This window comes from Ornithorhynchus anatinus, chromosome 12, assembly GCF_004115215.2.
Source record: "Ornithorhynchus anatinus isolate Pmale09 chromosome 12, mOrnAna1.pri.v4, whole genome shotgun sequence".
Taxonomy (NCBI): domain Eukaryota; kingdom Metazoa; phylum Chordata; class Mammalia; order Monotremata; family Ornithorhynchidae; genus Ornithorhynchus; species Ornithorhynchus anatinus.
Genome location: NC_041739.1, coordinates 54,953,015 through 54,974,264, shown reverse-complemented (window position 1 = coordinate 54,974,264; position 21,250 = coordinate 54,953,015). Strand labels below are relative to the sequence as shown.

Genomic DNA, 21,250 nt, shown 5'->3' with positions numbered 1-21,250 from the left:
GTAGATTAGGGAACTGAGGCACAGAGAAGTGAAGTGTCCTGTCCAAGGTCACCCAACAGGCAAGTCGCAGAGCAAGGATTGGAATCCAGGTCCTCTGAAATCGTGCTCTTTCTACTAAGCCATGTTGTTTAATTAAAGTTTAACGAACTTCAATGTTCATTAAAACAAGGGACCGAGAACCCTGATGGCATGAAGTATTACATATTAAACATTTTATTGCCCACTACGGTTTCAACTGAATAGCTTTTAAATTAGCTAGAACTGGTGCCAAGCAGCTTCCTTGGGGATGTCAAGGCGAAAATCCAAGTTGCAACCATGACGAAAATCAAGTAGTGACATTCAATGTCGTTTATTGCTCTTTGTCCAAACTTAATTGTAGGTTGATGATGTTGAAATCATCTAGCTAAGGAGGAGCGACCTCGCTCAAAAAAAGGCATCTGAAAAGAAGTCTTTTTACCCAGTTAGTATTGACAAAATACTGTGTGTTCTAAAGGTACAATATGCTTGCTAGGTCATTCTTCAACTCTGTCAGAAAGGTGCAGTAAAACTAGTAAATCCTGCTTACTGGTGAAGAAGGGGTTTTCAACTATTGCGGTAATGACAGTGTTCCAAAACCTGGGCTTGGGCCTAATAGACTAATGGAAAATGTCTTCTTTTAGACTGTGATCAAGGAGGTGGGGTGGCGTGGGTGGGAAGGGCCAATTCTGAAAGGAAAGATGCAGTGTAGTTTTGCCATTGAGATAGGGTTTTGTGACTGAATTCATGAAATTTCCAAGTTCGCTTTTCACTACCACAAATGTCCTTTAAAGCATTTCTTTCCATATCTCACTTCTGGGCACCTGTCTCACAATTAGTATGCTGCCTACCTTCACTTTGTAACCTAATCTTGATTAAATGGCTTTACAGAGCAAAGAGAAATCAATCATTTCCTGCCAAGCTTAATGCAGAGGCTTAGCCTTTGGTCAGGTATTATGGCTATCCTTCAGGGTTGGGCGTATTTGGGAAAAAAATCACATTTCTTTGTCATTGGGGGAACTAGAAAGCAGTGTGTGAATCTGAAACAATGTTTAAAGAGATGTCTAATTTGGCAGTGGTGTGGAGAAGACAAATCGAATGAACAGAAAACTGGTAAAGAGGAAGAATGAAAGTGGTGTTGGTGAAACCTGGGAAGGGAAGGAGGAGAGATGGTAATACTGACACAATACTTGTTTAGTCAGACTAGGTTACAGTTCCCAAACCCTTTAGGGTAGTTGCCCTGGAACAAAACTAAATGTTTTCTGGACAGTAGGGTTTTAAGTTCTTTGTGTTTTATGTAGCCCTTCAAAGGCTCATTTTCCCCCACCTAGTGTATGGTATTCTACATCACTCGAAGTACTCCATAAAGAACACTCTGTTTTAGAAAAACTTCCTTGGTTTAATTTTGTTTAGGATTTCTTAAAATAGAGCTGCTTTTAAGCCAGAAGCCAGAAGCCATCAGCCCACATCTGGCCCTCTGTTATCTCATTTCTGGGTACAGATCATTCCCAGAGGACTGACAATCTACTTCCCACAAGAACTCTCTTCCACTTACAATTACCCAGTACTGTGTATTGTTTTGGAACAATGATTTTTCTGTATTTTTTGGTCTACTAAAACAGAGTACTGATCAGAGCAATTCTCTGGACTCAGTCTTATTTCTTTTCAATAGGCCTTTTTAATGTCCAGTTATATACAGAAGAAAATAATGATATAATATGCTTAAGTAATAAAATATATGAGAAACATAAAAAAGGAAAAAAATAAAACACTTGGATTTTTATTGCATATTTCAAAGAGCTTGAAGTTGTATTGTCTCAGTTCACTGAAACAGCAGTGAACCTGATTTTCCAAATGGGATACCTAAATTCGATCCTCACGTACCACATTGGTAGATTAAAAAGGTTCTTAGTGTAAATTCTGTTTTAGGTGCTTCATTTAGTGAAAGATTGAGGTTATTCTTACATTTATCCCCCATAACACAACCCAACCCTGAGGTTTGGGGTAAGGGCTCATTGGTGTAACATACCAGCTTGATCTGTGTTGCAGAGTACAGTATTTGGAGTACAGGGCTTGGCAATCCCTCAATTAATGGTATTTATTGAACACTTACCATGTGAAGAGCACTGTACTAAGTGCTTAGTGAGTTCGTAGACATGTTCCTTGCCCACAATGAGCTTGCAATCTAGAGGGGATGAGAGATGTTAATATAAATGAATAAAATACAGTTAGGTATCTAAGGGTAACACAAAAGGGAGTGGAAAAAGGATATGAGGGCTTAGATGGGGAAGGCTACTTGGAGGAGATATGTTTTTAATAAGGCCTTGAAGGTGGGGAGAGTGATCGTCTGTCAGATATGAAGAAGGAGGGCATTTGTGGAGGTTGAATCAACAGGATTTGGTGACAGATTGATTATGTGGGCTGAATGAGAGAGATGAATCGAGGATAACGCCAGGGTTATGGCTCTGTGAGACAGGGAGGATGGAGGTGGTGTCTGCAATGATGGAAAGTCAGGGGGAGGACCGGGTTTAGGTGGGAAGATGAGGAGTTCATTTTTGGGTATGTTAAGTCTGAGGTGTCAGCGAGATGACTAAGTAGAGATGTCCCAACAGCAGGAGGAAATGTGAGACTGCAGAGAAGGAGAGAGTTCAAGGCTGGCGCTGTAGATTAGTGAATCGTCCACATAGAAATGGTAGTTGAAGCCATGGGAGCAAATTAGTTCTCCAAGGGAGTGGGTGTAGATGGAGAATAGAAGGGAACCCAGAACTGAACTTTGAGAAACTCCCACAGTAAGGAGGTGGGAGGCAGAAGAGGAGCCTGCAAAAGAGACTGAGAATGAGCTGATGGCTGAATGATGTCTCTGACGGAGAGCTAGGAGGAGAAGCAGGAGAGGGCAGTGTAGTGAAGCCAGAGATGGATAATGTTTCCAGGAGAAGGGGGTGGTCGACAGTGCTGAAGGCAGCTGAGAGGTCAAGGAGGATTAGGATGGAGTAGAGGTCATTGGATTTGGCAAGAAGGAGTTCATTGGAGACCTTGGAGAGGGCAGTTTCTGTGGAATGAAGCAGATGGAAGCCAGATTGGAGGGTGTCAAGGAGAGAATTGGAGGAGAAGAACTGGTGACAGTAGGTGGAGACAACTTGCCCAAGGAGTTTGGAGAAGAATGATAGGAGGGAGATGAGGCAATAACTGGAAGGAGCCATGGGGTTCTGGGAGGATTTTGAGCACATAACAGGCACTTAAGAATGACCATTTTATTATTTTTTACAATTGTTTTCCTTTTATTTGGTTAGTTTGATTAGAACTGAGAAGCAGTGTTGCCTAGTGCCTAGAGCACAGGCCTAGAAGTCAGAAGGACCTGGGTTCTAATCCCAGCTCTGCCACTTGTCTGTGTGTTACCTTGGGCAAGTCCCTTAATTTCTCTGTGCCTCAGTTGCCTCATCTGTAAAATGGGGATTAAGACTGTGAGCCCCATTTGGAACATGGACTGTGTCCAACCTGATTAGCTTGTGTCTACCCAATGCTTAGTATAGTGCCTGGCTAATAGTAAGTGCTTAACAAATACCATGGGAAAAAAAATTGTGCAGAGGTTCCAAATGTCTCATCAGCCCACAAGAAATGTTAGCAGTTTTCAAAATGCAAGTCAGGCAGTACCCCATGGGGCCTATCCTGGTGCCTTGAGTAGCAGGATATGGCACGGTTTTGGAATCCAACCTGGGAGCTATAAGTTATGGGAAGTGCTAGGCTAACTCCAAGAGGTATAGAGACAGACAACTAAAATGGTCAGGAAAGGAGCAGTGAATGTGTTTTTAATAATGATAACAATAGTAATAATAATAATGATATTAGTATTTAAGTACTTTGTACCAACCTCTGAAATAACCACTGGACAAGATGTAAGATATTCAAGTTTGACACAGTCCCTATGTCACAAGGGGCTCACAATCGAAGTGGAAGGGAGAGCAGGTATTCAATCCCTATTTTACCAATGAAGAAACTGAAGTACAGAGAAGTTAAGTAACTTGCTCAAGGTCACACAGCAGGCAGTTGGCAGAGCCAGGATTAGAAGCCAGCTCCTCTGACTCCCAGGCTCCTAATCTTTCTTCTAGGCCACACTGCTTCTGAACAGTGGCACTCAGTAAATGCTATTGGTGGTGATGATGAAGAGGGATCCATTTCCAACTAGAGCAAAAAGATTAGTGTTCCACAGCCGAGAAAGAAGAAAAGGATGAGATATGATTGATGTCTTCAGAATCGCTAAAGATGTGGGTAGGACCCATCCATTGATGGAATTTATTGAGTGCTTACTGTGTGCAGTGCACTGTACTAAGTGTCGGGGCAAGTACAGTGCAACAGAATTGGCAGACACAATCCCTGTCCACAAGGAGTTTACAGTCTACAGAATTATGCTCCATCACCTCCCTTTACGGCAGAGTTAGTTGGCCCTCACTGAAGCTTGAAGGTAGTAGCTTCAGACCTGTCAAAGGAAACACTTTTTCTCAGTATGGACAACAGACATCTGTTACCGGGGGAAGTGATGCATTCAGATGTAAGAAGAGGTTAGATGAGGCAAGTTTCACTCAATCCTGTGGCTCAACCCCATATGCCATTGTTCATTTGTAGGAGGACCATATTTTTAAGAAGCTGCAAATTATTAATAAATTCTCAGGCAGGCTATTACATTTTTATTAACCAGGACAAAAGGAGATGGGTGAATAGAAATTCCTTGTTTTCTTGCAGACACAATGTTAGTGGGTGGGGTTCTTCTAGCCTACTCCTAGCAAAGCATTGTACAAAGGACTGGGGAGCCATTTGACAATCTAAGAAAGAAAAAGGCAAATGAGAGAGACAGAGAATGATGGCTACGGAGAAGGAGAAAGGCAGCTATCTGGGGAGGGAGACAGGCAGAGGGCTGTGGGGAGAGGGAGAAAGAGATAGAAGGGGGCTGGGGAGAGATGGCAGATATAGGGGCATGGAGAGACAGGCTGCTATAAGAAGGGAGGGAAGAGACAGGAGGCTCCTGGGAGGGAGAGAGAAACAGGCCATTACAGGGAGGGAGAGCAAGGTGGCTATGGGGAGGAAGAGACAGGCAGCTAAGGGGGGAAGAGAAAGACAGGTGGTTAGGAGAGAGAAATAGGCAATTTTGTGGAAAGCAAAAGAGAGAGACAGGCTACTATGGCGGGGAGAGAAGTGAGTATGGGAAGAAGGAGGGAGAGAAAGAGGCAGCTAAGGGGGGGGAAGAGAGCGAGGTGATTATGAGAAGGAGGAGGAAGAGAGAGAAGCAGCTTTGAGGAGGAAGAGAAAGGTGGCTATGGGAAGGGAAAGAGGCAGCTACATAGAGACATACACATATGCCTCTCTTTCCTCTTTTTTACATAAGTCCACTCACACCCACTTACCCAGATGTTTTTCCCCTCAGAAAGCTATGACAGCAGGACTCGGGAGAGCTACGTCTGGCTCCGGGCCTCTAGCCCATGGCTTCCCTCAAAATTTCAGCACTGGGGCGGTGGGGGAGGAGGGTTGTCAGAAGTCCTACAGAGAGACGAGGGCAGCACCCACCCCTCAGCCTGGAGGGGAGCTGGACTCATCCTCATCAACGAAGTATAGGAGTGTTTTTTTCTTGCCCCAGCTTCCACCCACTCAGACAAGAACCCTGCAGGGCCCACACAGGACCCCCAGGCCATGGAGTTTGCTGGGTAGGATTACATCAGTTAGTGAATGGTCAATCTATATTGTATTATTTAGGGGGCACAGTCAACAATAGACATCCTTAAACCTAAGAGGGAGGTCAAAGGGCAACAGCCCCATTGGCAGTCTCCGGTGCCACTTCTGCGGGGATCGGACACTGTCAGAACACTCCCAGGGGCCGGCTCCTCAATTTCGTCTGTCTTGTCTCACACCCCTTGCCCACGTCCTTCTCTGGCCTGAACTCCCTCCCCTTTTATATCGGACAATCACTTTCACCACCTTCAGAGCTATATTAAAATCACATCTCCTCCAAGAGGACTTGTCTGACTAAACCCTCATTTCCCCTACTCCCTCTTCTTCTCCTTGTCACTTGCACTTGGATTTGTTCACTGTATTCACTCTACTCTCCTCAGCCTCACAGCCTTTATGTACCTATCTGTAATTTATTTTAATGTCTGTCTCCTCCTCTGGACTGTAAGCTCCTTATAGGTAGGGAACGTTTCTACCAACTTGGTTGCATTGTACTCTTCCAGGCACTTAGTACACAGTAAACACTCGATAAATACAACTGATTGATGGACTGATTATTAGGCTTAGAGGAACACTTGATCTGATTCAGAACGGCAATCCTTAAAACAGCTGATTTTTTTTGTAGGCCTGAATGGTTGTTCTTTACAATCAGAAGCAGTATGGCCTAGTGTATAGAGCATGGGCCTGGGAGTCAGAGAACCTGAATTCTAATCCAGTTCTTCCACTTGTCTGTTGTGTGGAACGAGGAGTGAGGTGAACAAGCCTCCTCTTCAGCTCACCACCAGCACCACTCTCCACCCAGGGACATGAGGGAAAACTCTGAGGAAAGGCTGCAGCCCCCCAGCTTTCCCATTGCTCCCGCAATCTCCGGCTGTGACCTTGGAAAGTCTCCTACCGCAACCTTGGGCTCCAAGGGGTCCATTCCCACTGAGACATCAGCCGATGCCCCTGAGTTTTGTGATAAGATATGCACTTATCACCATCACCAAGGTGACTGATCTTGGGGCTGCTTGTCTTAAAGACAACTTGCAGACAAAACAGCAGTGTTTTTGCAGCCACTGGGCTAAACTAATTCCTTTCTTCCACTTTCTTTATCCCCATTTGGGTGAGAACTAAAATCAATCCATCATTTGTATTTACTGAGTGCTTACTATATGCAGAGCACTGAACTAAGTGCTTGGGAGAGCACTGTGGTTAGTCTGGACAGGAATGAGTATAAAGTGGCTGTGCCATTTGGAGTTATTAGAGGACAGGCCTGAGATCATGTGTGGCATCTTCTGCTTGCTCTAGGAACCTGTATCTCGTTTTGAGTGCATCAGGCTGATAATAATAATAATGGTATTTGTTAAGTGCTTACTATGTGCCTGGCACTGTACTAAGCACTGGAGTGGATACAAGCAAATCGGATTGGACCCAGTCCCTGTCCCATATGGGGCTCACAGTCTTAATTCCCGTTTTACAGATTAGGGAACCGAGGCACAGAGAAGTAAAGTTATTTGCCCAAGCAGACAGTGGCAGACACGGGATTAGAACCCACAACCTTCTGACTGTCAGACCCACTGCTCTTTCCATAATGCCATGCTGTTTCCCACATCCCAACCCAGGCAAATCTGGTCTTCTTTCTCACTTCAAATGGCAATCCTATTCAATTGGAACAAAGTATTTAAAAAGTTGTACACATCTACCATATGCCAAGCATTTATATTTATAGTAGTGTTTCTTTGCAAGAAATAGACGGATTTTAAACCCACTCATGTGGGTAAAGGTCAAAATAATCTACGATTACGTGGTATAAAAAGCCAGATTTTCTCAGGTGCAGTGAATGAAATTTCCAGAGGTGCCTGACTGAAAATTATCCTAGATACTGGGGGGATATGAGCTAGGGAACATGCATAAATTTATTTAAAGATTAATAAAAAGCTCTTTCCTGTTTTGATCTACTGTCTAACAGAATGTTCAAGTAATTGAACTTCAAATGCCCTTGTATTATGGGCAGGAATGAATAACCTTTGAAGAGGACTTTTTATCCATTAACCTCAGAATAAACATTGGGCCTGCACCTTCGAATGGGAAGGAAATAAATCACTTATCTTGTCGGACCACCGGAGCCATTAATATATTAACTGATTGATTCTGGTGGTCTGGAAGAAGTAATGTAACCAGATAGGGAGAAAGGAACTCACATGGCAGTGCCAGTGAAAAGCAGAGTTACTTTGTTATTTTGATCACTTTCTTGTAATATGCATTGAAGTTTCGGGAGAAGAGTGCTGGGCTCCTCGGAGGAGCCTGGACCAAATCGAGTGATTCTCAGCCATCCAAGAGTGATGCAGATCTCTTTTTTTAATGGTATTTGTTAAGCGCTCACTGTGTTCCAGGCACTGCACTAAGCATTAATTAGGTTGGACACAGTACCTGTCGTATATGGAGATCACAATCTTAATCTCCATTTTCCAGATTAGGTAACTGATGCCCAGAGAAGTGAAGTGACTTGCCCAGGTTCACACAGCAGACAAGTAGCAGAGCTGGGATTAGATCAGCTCCCTGGTCCAGGTTGATTGGTTGACCCAAACAAGATCGTGAGCACAGAATAGCACTGCACTTGTTCCACTGGGGCCCCATCATGGCTCTCTGTCTGAATCTGGTCCAGGGGTAGAAATAATCATAATATTAATTGTGGTATTTGTTAAGCGCTTACTCTGTGCCAGGCACTGTACTAAGTGCTTTGGAAGGTACAAGGCAGATGGGTTAGACCCAATCTCTGTCCCACATGGGGCTCCCAGGCTTAATCCCCATTTTACAGATTAGGGAACTGAAGCACAGAGAAATTAAGTGACTTGCCTGAGGTCACACTGCAGTCAGGTGGTAGAGCTGGGATTAGAACCCAGGTCCTTGTAACACCCTGGCCCGTGCTCTAACCAGTGGCAAAGCTACTCCCGAAATGAGCCAGCAGTGTTTTAGTGAATTGGACCCGGGGCTCAGAATACAACCGCTTCCTGTCCCCCTCACTAAGTGGTCAGACCCATTACAATCAGGGCAGGGAAAGATGGTACTGGGTTGTGGGTCTGCCCTTCAAGTGAGTGAATGATTTTGCCTGACTGAAAATCCAGTTGCTCAGGTTGTCTTTGATGACTTGGAATGAAGATGTAGACCAGTGGCAGCATGGAATCAGAAAGAGCTGATTGATAACAATAATAATAATTATGGTATTTGTTAAGGGCTTATTATATTCCTGGCACTGTACTAAGTGCTGGGATGGATACAAGCAAGTTGGGTTGGACACAGTCCCTGTCCCACCAGGGACTCACAGTCTTAATCCCTCTTTTAAATATGAGGTGAGACAAAGAGAAGTGAAATGACTTGTCCAGGGTCACATAGCAAAGTGATGGAGCCGAGACTTAGAACCCAGGTCCTTCTCTCTCCCAGGCCCATGCTCTATCTCTTGGGCCATGCTGCTTCCCTAGCACTGGGATGAAATTGTCCCTAGAGAGAAGTTTATTTTCTCTAGGAACAAGTATTCTTTTATCAGGATTGCACTGGATTAGAGAGGACACCCTGAGGTTTAATCATCTACCTCTTATAGCTTTCTGATCATTTACCTAATGTGTGTTTTGAAATTTTATGCTGTGTTGCATGAATGTCTTTCCAAAATAGTGAATTTCTAGATATCTTTCTCACACTGCATTTGCAGGGTATTGCTAGAAAAAAAGTTTGTATGAGACTGATTCTTAGTTCTGCCAGGCTTTCCATGCCTTCAAAGGAATTAATATTTGCCTTCATTGTTGATAGAAAATTGAAATAGTGTGGTTCAAAACCAATCATTTCCAAAGTATTTGTCCTACCTGCTGAAAAAGTAAGTGTGTTATATTCAACCACGTTGGATGTCGACAAACATCCAATTGAGACAGAAAACATTTATGCAATTATGTTGGATTTAGGGGTTTGGAAATTCCATACAGGTGCTGTCATTTTTCAGTAGAGGGTAGGGATGGTGGGGGTGGTTTTTGAAGCACATTCAGTTGAAGCAATAGAGCAGTCCTGGACTTGTCAAGCTGTAATAAATAATTGAATTATGTCTTGAAGGCATAGGAAAGCCATAGCCCCGTAGCATTGAAACATTTTATGACTTATTGACATTTTGATGAATGGATGAAAGAGAAACACTTGTGTACTTTGGATGTATAAATGAAATAATTTTTTTTGTTTCAAAACATTTTAAGAAAGGGTGTTCGTTTTAAAAAGCAGCAGAAGGAGCAGCAGCATGGCTTAGTGGTTAGAGCACTGGTGTGGGTGTTAGACCTCGGTCCTAATCCTGATTCTGCCATTTGTCTGCTGTCTTTTTTTTATTTTATGGTGTGTGTTAAGTGCTATTCAGAGTTCTGGGATTGGTGTAGTATAATCAGATTGGGCACAGTCCATGTCCCAAATGGGGCTCACAGTCTTAATCCCCATTTTACAGATGAGGTAACAGAAGCACAGAGAAGTTGTGACTTGCTCAAGTTCACAAAGCAGGCAAGTGGTGGATTCAGGATTAGAACCCAGGTCCTTCTGACTGTCAGACCCGTGCTCTATCTGTTAGGCCATACTGCTTCTCTGCTTTTCCTTAAGCGAGTCCCTTAACTTCTCCATGCCTGGGTTACCTTATCTGTAAAATGGTGATTAAGACTGTGAGCCCCATGTGGGACATGGACTTTCTCCAACCTGATTACCTTATATCTACTTCAGCGCTTAGTATAGTGTCTGGCAAATAGAACGTGCTTAACAAAAATCATTAAAAAAAAGGCTTGTTAGTAGATCATCCTCTGGAGAATTCAAAACCCAAAGCAATTCATAACAGTTTTAGAGTTATTGGAAATTTTTGATTTAAAACAATTGGAATTCCATCCTCCACAGTCCATCTCACTCCATCATCCAAAAGAAACCCTGGACCAAATTGCAACTGTTCTCTAAAAGGTCCTGTTAAATGTTAGAAGCAGCGTGGCCTTGTGGGTAGAGCACAGGCCTAGGAATCAGAAGGACCTGGGTTCTAATCCCGGCTTCACCACTTGTCTGTTGTTTGACCTTGGGCAAGTCACTTCACTTCTCTGGGCCTCAGTTACCTCGTCTGCAAAATGGGGATTAAGACAGCAAGCCCCATGTGGACCAGGGCCTGTGTCCAATCTGATATCCACCCCAGTGCTTAGTACAGTGCCAGGCACACAGTGGCACTTGACACATCGTCTTTCTAGACTATAAGCTAGTTGTGGGCATGAAATGTCACTGTTTATTGTTGTAATGTACTTTCCAAGTGTTTAGTACAGTGTTCTGCACATAATAAGCACTCAAATATGAATGGATGAATGAATGAATATCACAGTTGTTATTATATCAGAATAGGGTTTGAAAGTGCATTCATGACAGGTTCTTATTCTTCCAGGGAGAAGCTCAACCTCTGATATTCTAGATGCCCCCAAGTCTCCATTCTCTCCACAGACCTTCCTTAACAAAGGGCTCAGTAAGTCTATGGGCTTCTTGTCCATCACACATACGCAGGGTGAGGAAGATTTTTTCAAAGACGTTTCCTCAGATTACAACTCCGGGCGTGAAAACGTAGCGGCCACCCGCTGCCCTTATCAATATAAATCAGATGACCCGGAAGGAAAAGGAAACCTCAGCATTGATGTACTTCACAAGCGGAAGATTTGGGCTTCCTCCACGGACCTTCTTAGCGCTTCTGACCCCACAAATGATGGAGACCCCCTCCTCCCTGGGGAGAGCAGCAGACCCCGCCGCTGTCTCCCTGAGGCCCACGCCGTAAGGACTTCCACTACCCCCCGGAGTAAAGAGGCAAGGTACTCTGACGGGAGCATTGCCCTGGATGTCTTTGGTCCTCAGAAAGTGGACCCGATTCGCCAGCTTCCAGAAATAACCACCTCTTCAGCAATATCAAGTGCTCTGGACAGAATCCGAGAGAGGCAGAAGAAACTTCAGGTGCTGCGGGAAGCTATGAATGTAGAAGGTTAGTAGAATTGTGTTTCAGCATATGTGATTTTGATTGAAGGATTGTAATAGTAATTATGGCATTTGGGGCAGTGAATGCCTTTACTAACTCAGTTATATTTATGGTGTAGAGGTTAGAGCATGGGAGTCAGAAGGTCTTAGGTTCTAATTCCGGCTCCACCACTCGTCTGCTGTGTGACTTTGGACAAGTCACTGCACATCTCTGTGCCTTAGTTACCTCATCTGTAAAATGGGGATTAAGACTGTGAGCCCCCAGTGGGACAGGGACTGTTCCCAGCCTGATTTGCTTGTATCTACCCCATCGCTTAGCACAGAGCCTGACACATAGTAAGTGCTTAACAAATACCACAATTATTATTATTACTGTTCTCTTCCAAGCCCCTAGCACAGTGTTCTGCACACAGTAAATGCTCAAGAAATATGATTGATAGATTTAGTAAGCCCTTATTAGGTGCCAGCTTTGGGAGAGAGACAAGAACGTAGGATCAGACACAGTCCCTGTCCTACTCAGGCCTCACAGACTAAGAAAGGGAGAGAGAGCAAGTGTTATATCCCCATTTTACAAATGAGGAAACTGAGACCCAGAGAAGTTACCTGCCTTATGCCCCAAGTCATACAACAATCTGGTGGCAGAGTTAGAATGAGAACTGTCGTCTCCTCACTTCTCTCCTGAACAACCACGAACTGGTCGTGGTTGGTTCCTGGATGTCAAACTGGTGATTGCCTCTAGGCTAAAGCTAAGGCATTTGGAATCCGAAAACTGCTGCAAACTGTTCAAAATTTCAATTCCGTAGTAATCAAAGCCTAGAGCACATTGATCAGTCAGTGAAGCGAAGCAATCCACAACACCACTATTGTTCCTTGGGGCAAATTAATCCACTTAGTTGGTTCACAGTGTCATCCACAGTGTCAAAGGCGTCTCAGAGGTCTAGGAGGATTAAGATGGAGTAGGGGCCGTCAGATTTAGTGAGAAGAAGGTCATTGGTTACCTTAGGGCTGTTTCTGTGGAGTGAAGAGGGTGGAAGCCAGATTGGAAGGGATCTAGGAGAGAAATGGAGGAGAGGAAGTGGAGACAGCGGGTGTAAACACCTCTCTCAAGAAGTTTGGAGAGAAATGGAAGGAGGGAGCTGGGAGGATAACTGGAGGAAGTTGTGGGGTCAAGTGTAGCTTTTTTTAGGATAGGGGAGACATAACATGTTTGAAAGCAATGGGGAACAAGTTGATAGAAAGTGAACAGTTGAAGATGGCATCCAAGGAGGGTAGAAGGGAGAGGGTGAGTGTTTTAAAAAGGTATGAAGTAATGAGGTCAGAAGCACAGGTGGAGGGGATAGATTTATAGAGGAGGCAAGAACATTGTACTAAGCGCTTGGGAGAATACAGTATAACAGTTTAACTGACAAATTCCCTGGCCACAACAAGTTTACAGATAATAATAATAATAATGTTGGTATTTAAATGCTTACTATGTGCCAAGCACTCTTCTAAGCCCTGGGGTAGATAGAAGGGAATTAAGTTGTCCCACCTGGGGTGCACAGTCTTCATCCCTATTTTACATGTGAGGTAACTGAGGTCCAGAGAAGTTAAGTGACTTGCCCAAGGACACACAGCTGACAAGTGGCAGAGCTGAGATTAGAACCCACGACCTCTGACTCCCAAGCCCAAGCTCTTTTCACTAAGCCATGCTGCTTCACAAGATAAGGGTAGCTTTGCCTCTTGGGTCTTTGGGGCTTGGGAGGAAAAACTGGGTAATTTAATTTGTGGTTATCAAGTCCCTATTGTGTACAGAGCACTGTTCTAAGTATTTGGGAGAATACAGTATATCAGAGTTGGTATACACATTCCCTGCCTACAACGAGCTTACAGTCTAGAGTGGGAGACAGACATTAATATAAATAAATGATTGACGTGTACATAATGCTGTGGGGTTGAGGGCGGGGGTGAGGAATAAAGGGAGCAAATCAGGGAGGCACAGAAGAGAGTAGGAGAAAAAGAAATGAGGGCTCATATTTCAAACAGTTAATCGTATTTAGTGAGCCCTTCCTCTTTGCAAAGCACTGTACTAATAGCTCAGTACTGTATTAAGTGCTTAGCACTGTACTAGTTAGATTTGACAAGTCAATCAACCTGGACCGTGGAACCAAGACCTGCATCACCCGAGGAGGGCACAGAACCATCCAGATTGGTCCAAACTCCTTACAGGAACTTGGCACCCTTCTCCGGAATCCTGTGACAATTTACATTTCATGATTTTACCATAAATTTAATTGGCTGGAATTTTAAATTTGATGTAGGGTCATTTATGAATTTTAAGGTTAATATATAAGATGCAGCATGCCAGATTCCTTCTGTTTTATTTTTAATAAAAGGGGTTTTGCCAGTTTTCCCAGCAACTCAAATTTGTATGCAAGTTCTACCGTATGTCCCTTTTTTTTACAGGCGAAGGGTTTGAGTACCAAAGTGACTATCTGAAATTATACAGCTGTTGCTGCAGCTTTCATTGTGGAAAAATATGAACTGACACCCAGTGTTTTTCTTTCACCAGTTGGTTTAATCCAGTTTTGAAAGTTTTTAAAACAATCCTCATTCCTGCAAGGATGTTTAAAACTGCAATTTTTGAACATTTGGCTTCTATCGAAGCAAAAATCGACCACTCCATGTGACATTAAGGAAAATTAAATTGCCCCACCTCCAGAAATTCAGTGTGCCTGTTAATCTTATGCAACATCTAAAACAAACTCATAAGCCAATCTTAGTAAGAGTTGATCATCATAACGCAAATATTTTTAGATGATAGAAAAAATAACTGATGACATTTGTGGAAAAGCATTAACCAATCAAATGATCCCCACAAAAGAATCAGTGAAGCAGCATGGCCTAGTGGAAAGAACCTGGGTCCTGGAGTCTCTAGGAACTCTTCTAAAGTTCTTTCGTTAATGTCTTGATTGTTTAATGTTTAACCCTCATTTTTTTCCAGAAATGAAGTAATTTGTGTCAGTTTTTCAAGGAAGAATTTAGATTGCCTAATTACATGTGTTAGGAGTCAAAAGAGGAATAAATGAAAATCTGAATAAAAATCAAATTGATCTTAATTCTTATGGAAAACAGAATTCAGACATGCCTTTAATATGTGTCGAATCAAGCAGAGAAAGGTTAGGTTTCTTACATGCCCATTTTTTCACCTATTTTAGATTTTTACCAAGATGAAATGTCAAAAAGTGAAAATGGAAAAATCAGAAACCCTTACAATAATTCAGCTTTAGTTCTACTGTTTAACAGCACTGTTGTAAAGCACTGGAGTAGATGCAGATTAATCAAGTTGGACACAGTCTCTGTCCTACTTGGGCCTCACAGTCCATGTAGGAGAGGGAACAGGTATTGAATCCCCATTATACAGTTGAGGGAACTGAGGCATAAAGAAATGAAGTGACTTGCCCAAGATCACAAAGCAGGCAAGTAGCGGTCTCAGGATTAGACCCCAGGTCCTCTGTTTCTTAGGCCTGTGCTTTTTCCATTAGCCCTTGCTTTTTCCCATGGAAAGGAGTTTCTATTTGATGTAGAAGTAAATGGACAAGAACTGGAAGTTCTTGAAGAGTGGGAAGACATGGACAGAAGCGTTTTTTAGAAAAGGATCCGGGCTGCAGAGTGAAGTATAGACTGGACGGGGAGCGGCAGGAGGCAGGGAAGTCAGAAAGGAGGCTGATGCTGGGTTCAAGAAGGGAAACGATGGGTGTTTGGATCAGCTTGGTAGCGAGGAAAGGGTGGATTTTAGGGATTTTGTGGAGGTGATACTGGCGAGATTTGGTGACAGATTGAATGTGTGGGTTGAATGAGAGAGAAGAGTTAAGGGTAATGCCAACGTTACTGGTTTCTGAGACAAGGAAGGTGGAAGGGCTGTCTGCAGTGATGGGAACATCAAGGGGAGGACAGGGCATGTGTGGGAAGATGAGTTCTCTTTTGGATGAATTAAAGTTTCAAGTGTCAGCAGGATATCCAAATAAAGTTGTCCTGAAGTCAAGAGGAAATGTGAGCCTGCAGATGAGAGGGGTCAGGGCTTGAAAGATAGACTGGGAGACTATAAACTCTTTTTGGGCAGGATATGTGTCTATTTTTGTTGTACTCTCCCAAACGCTTAGTACAGTGCTCTGCACACAGTAGATGCTGAATTAAACATGGTTGAATGAATGAATCATCTGAATAGAGATGCTTTCTCAAGACTAATCAAGAGGTAATCATACAGTGTCTAGTATTTTTTAGGCTAAATATCTTTTTTTATATCTTACAGCTTTGATGCTGCCCCATAGCATGTATGTACATATTTGTAATTTTGTTTATATTAATGTATGTTCCCATTCTAGACTGTAAGCTCATTGTGGGCAGGAATCTGTTTATAATATTGTATATTGTTCTCTCCCAAGCACTTGTTCTAATCTTTGCACACAGTGAGTGCTCAATAAATACAACTGACTGACTGAGAACAATTCTCCAATCTACAGACAATCCTCCTTCTTTTGCAATCAGTCTCTTATATTGATCCTGAGTGAACAGAAGCCTGTTCAACCTGGGAAAGTTAAATGTATATAAACCTATTTTTTAAAACAATTGCTGACCTCACTCCCAGATTGAATTGGTGTTTATTTCAAAATGTTAAAAGTTCATCATCATGTTTTGAAAGAGAAGTTAGCAAAGCAATTTAAACAAGAAATAAAGAGATGACAACAGACAGACCTGGGTTCTAATCCCAGCTCCATCACTTATCTGCTATGTGACCTTGGGCAAGTCACTTCACTTCTTTGGGCCTCGTCTGTAAAATGGAGATTGACTGTGAGTCCCATGTCCTCCGGGGACTGTGTCCAACCTGATGACCTTGTATTTACCCCAGTGCTTAATATAGTGCCTGGCCCATGGTAAAGCACATAACAAATGGCATTAAGAAAAAAACAAACAAACAAAGAGCATTATTGACAAAAAGCTGCCTGCCTCATGGAGACAATGGAAATACTCCAGTAACTGAAGTTCCTGTGAAGGAAATGTCAAGGAGTCTTATGAGAACAATGTCAGTTGAGGTGCTAATGCCCTAGAGGATTCCCCAACCAGCACCCAGCAGAACTAGAGTTTGAGGGAAGAATGAAACCAAGACATTAGACAAGAAAGTTCCCAAAGAAGGAACTGGATTTCACTTCTTGTGTTTACTTATTTCTTATGGTACATATTCAAACCTTAACTATGTGCCAAGCACTGGGATCAGTACAAGATAATCAGGTTGGACACATTCCCTGCCCCACATGGGGCTCACAGTCTAAGTCAGAGGGAGAAGGAATTAATCCCCATTCTGTAGATGAGGTAACTGAGGCACAAAAAAGTTGAATGACTTTGCCCAAGATCACACAGCAGACACGTCGCTGAACCAGGATTAGAATACAGTCCTCTGACACTCAGGCCTGTGCTGTTTCCAGTAGACCCTACCTTTCGATTGTTTTAGCGTTCTTTCTGCAGAGCTCTTTTAGAATAAATGTAGTTTGGAATTCCATTTTTAACCATTTAAAACTGATACCATTTGGAACCGCATCGATACCTTAAATGTGATCTTATCCTCTCTGCTTTCATCACCCCTTTTCTTCACCAGGTGATTGGCCCTCTTCTAACCTCTGTTCCACCTTCCATTTCTCTTCCCTCCCCTTGGTGGCTGTCAAGTAGCCAGGTTTCTGACAGGAGGGACTGACTGTCGGAATTTTTTCCTGTTTTCAGTTTCTTCTGAGGTAATCACTGTGCCACTCCCTATCCTCTGCTCCCGTCGGTGTTCCAAAGGGCAAGGAGTAAATTCCTGATTAGGAGGGAGTGTTTCTGACGCTGCACTCCCTCCCACACCCCGGGTGGGGATCAGAAGCCGGATTTTTGTCTCTCAGAGGAAACACCCCTGCAGGCCGCTGTAGCCTGCCCCATGCTCAGAATCTGGATAAAATGGGGCTCCCCAAAAATGGCTCCATATAGAATGTGGCGAGATATAAAGACCTTGGAGTAAATAAGAAATGGGGTTCCTGGAAAATGGCTCAGGTAGAATATGGCAAGATAGAAAGACCTTGGAGTAAATAAGAACAAGTGTGGTATTTATTAAGGGCTTAGTATGTGCCAGGCACTGTACTAAGCACTGAAGTAAATACAAAATTATCGGCTTGGACATGGTCCCTGTCCCACATGGGGCTCACAGTTTAAGGAGACCGATCCCTTTCAGCATTTTTTTTAATGGTATTTGTTAAGTGTTTACTATGTGCCAGGCATTGTACTAAGCACTGGGTAGGTACAAGCTAATCAGGTTAGAACCAGTTCACGTCCCACACGGGTCTCTCTGTCTTAATCCACGTTTTACAGATGAGGTTACTGAGGCACGGAGAAATGAAGTCACTTGCCCAAGGTCACACAGCAGACACAGACATCAGGAGTAGAACCCGGTTCCGTCTGACTCCCAGGCCTGTGCATTTTCCACTAGGCTACTCTGCTTTTCCGCTTATACTGTTTGAGCCTGGTGTCCCACATCCAAGTGTTTTGGAGAAAGTCACTGTTAGACCTCTCCCATCATGTGTGGTTGATCCTCTAGTATTTAAGCTGTCGAATTGCACAACTGGACTATGTCAGTGTGAAAGTAGGTGAACCCCTTATTTGGTTTCACCCATTGGGGAGAGCTACCAGCTGGTGTAAGATTTCACTGAAGAAAAGTACTGGAAAGACAGACAGATGTTAAAGATTCTCAAGTGGAGTGGTGGTAGTGGAAATCCTAATAAGGAAAAAGGAACTTGGCAGGCAAGACTGCCACTTTTAAAGCCAGCCCTGCTTGACTACCTGACTTAGCTTTCATCTGTGTTGTTATTTATCTTTCAACATCAAACAGAGGATAATCCTTATGATGCTATGGGGCGATTATTTGGATGATTTCACCAACTAAACCAAAGCAAAGAAATTGTGGCTTCAGCTTTATCCGTAACATTTTCCTGGGTGGAAATGGACAAAAGTGAAGTTTGGGGAATCAGTGAGAGGAGCCAAACATTACGTGTACAATGATGTCATTAATGCAGACTGAGTTACAAAGATATTTCATTTGGAAAATTGATGATATTCTCTACTATGAGAACATCTAACTATCCAGCAATGCTTTCTTCAACTTTAGGAAGAAGTAGCATTTCTAATGACTAGTAATTTTTATTTCTAAATATTCTGTGTAATGGGCCAATTGGCCCAACTTGACCTAGAATGAAGGTGGCCTAGTGAAAGAACATGGTCCTAGGAATCAGTGAGGGACCAGGGTCCTGAAGTGTAATTCCAGCTCCAGCACTGCCTTTAGAATGTAAGCTCTTTGAGGGCAGGGAACGTGCCTACCAACTCTGTTTTATTGTACTTATTGATTAGACTGTAAGCCCGTCAAACGGCAGGGACTGTCTCTATCTGTTGCCGACTTGTTCATCCCAAGCGCTTAGTACAGTGCTCTGCACATAGTAAGCGCTTAATAAATACTATTGAATTGAATGACTGAATTATTGTATTGTATCCAGTGCTTAGTACAGTGCTCTGCACACAGGTAGTCCCCAGTGAATACCATTGATTGATTTTCTGGACATGTCACTAAACTTCTTGCTGCATCAGTTTCCTAATCTGTAAAATGGAAATTCAATTCCTGTTCTCCCTCTTAGAGTGAGCCCCACATGGGACAAGGGACTGTATGTAACTTGATTATCTTGTTTCTACCCCAGTGCTTGGCCCATAGTAAATACTAAATTCCATAATTATTATTGTCCCTTTTGATTCCGCAGACCTAGTAATGTAAAATTAGAAACTTTTCAGTATCTGTTTTTCATGAATTATATGAAAGGGTGAAGTTTTCTAAGCCAATAAAATGATTGCTGTGATCCACTAATTGAAAATGATTGCACTTTCTAACTAAGAAACTAGTTGGGAGGTTTGTGAAAGAAGTTTAAAGAAGAAAACAAGGAAAAAAATTCCAAGAAAAACACTGTGTACTTTTAAGTCTCCGCTGGCACTTAAAGAGGGTTAGAGTGGGAGTGGAAATCCGAACTCTTATTCACCCATGGAGAAAGGACATTGGTCTGTTGATGTCTTCTTTGCTTTCTTATAATAATAATAATAATAATGGTATTTTCTAAGGGCTTACTATGAGCCAGGCATTGTACTCCACTCTGGGATGGATATAAGCAAATTGGGTGGGACACAGTCCCTGACCCAAATGGGACTCACTGTCTCAATCCCCATTTTACAGATGAGGTCACTGAGGCCCAGAGAAGGGAAGTGATTTACCCAAATCACACAGCAGACAAGTGGCAGAGCTGGGATTAGAACCCAGGTCCTTCTGACTCCCAGGCCTGTGCTCTATCCACTATGCCATGCTGCTTCTGCTTATTTTAATCAAACTTTCCTATTAATTCAGATTTTTCCCAACCACAAGAGACAAAGACAGGCATATTTTTATTTATATCAAAAAGCCAAAGAAAATTATGTGATTTATCTGTATATTCAAAGAAAATGGCTGCTTTCTTGCAACCACAAAACTAGTCATTTAGCGCAGCACAGTTTGAAAATGAGCATCTGCAATTTGAGTCATGTGTTCAGGATAAAGAAATTCCAGTGAAGTGTGATAATTTAATTCCTGTTGTAGTTGGCTAGGTCACGCCTTATGCTTTTTCTTGCCTGGTCTTGTGTATCTAGCCTCTAGCAAATGCTTTTTTTTTTTTTGGTTGTAGTTTATACTGGTTTTAAGTTCCTTTTAGTCTCTGCAGATTCGGAAAGGAAAACTGAAGCAGCATAAATCCAATACAGCATATCATGAATATAGTAATCATTGGGTTCAGGATCCTGGTGATTTATGTAATAACCTCCATAACATCGTGCCACAAATTTGGCTGGGTCTTGTCCCAACCTGCTTGCTTCAAGCCAAACCAGGACTCTAGTGTCTGGCCAAACTTAGGACAAAAAGTCAGTCCATCTCAGGATAGCTGGGGCTAGACCAGGAGTGTGTAGTGCGTTGTTTTTTGTGTGTGTGTGTCTGTGTGTGTGAGACAGATTCCCTCCTTGTTTCCCTCTCCATTCTCCCTCTGCCCCGTGTAATTGAAATTATGACCAAATTAAATTCTGGTGCATTTAAAAACAAGTGTATTAGAAGGGAAACAGGATAATATTTGGTGTTATAAACCTGTTTACACCCTCCTTACTATTCATGTATATGTGCCTGCTCAATTAATTTGTTTTGACCACTCTAGTTGTATTTTTTTTATATATATGTTGGTCTTCACCCTTTAGAGTGTAAGCTCCTTGTGGGCAAGGAACGTTTCACTTCATTATTTTATACTTCCCAAGCCCCTACTTCAGGGCACCACACAAAGTGGATCCTAAATCGGCACTAACTACTATATCCCCCGCCAAAGAGAGTGAAGTGTTTGTGCTGTGCAAGTTGATATATACTACTTTTGCCATCCTGAATTATGCTAATAGGCAGTCAATCCAACTCATTCCTTTGCTAAAG

At 42.8% G+C, this 21,250-nt stretch overlaps 1 protein-coding gene across 8 annotated transcripts in view; it reads left to right on the top strand.

The window, feature by feature from the left end:
• The window catches only part of PTPN13 (protein tyrosine phosphatase non-receptor type 13), a 148,705-nt gene that overhangs the window by 59,124 nt on the left and 68,331 nt on the right, over nucleotides 1–21,250 (top strand). For all 8 annotated transcript variants that reach the window (XM_029076672.2, XM_029076674.2, XM_029076675.2 and 5 more), the window contains exon 7: nucleotides 11,144–11,725. In XM_029076672.2, the coding sequence (XP_028932505.1) occupies nucleotides 11,144–11,725 (582 nt within the window). The remainder of the gene's footprint in view (nucleotides 1–11,143; nucleotides 11,726–21,250) is intronic.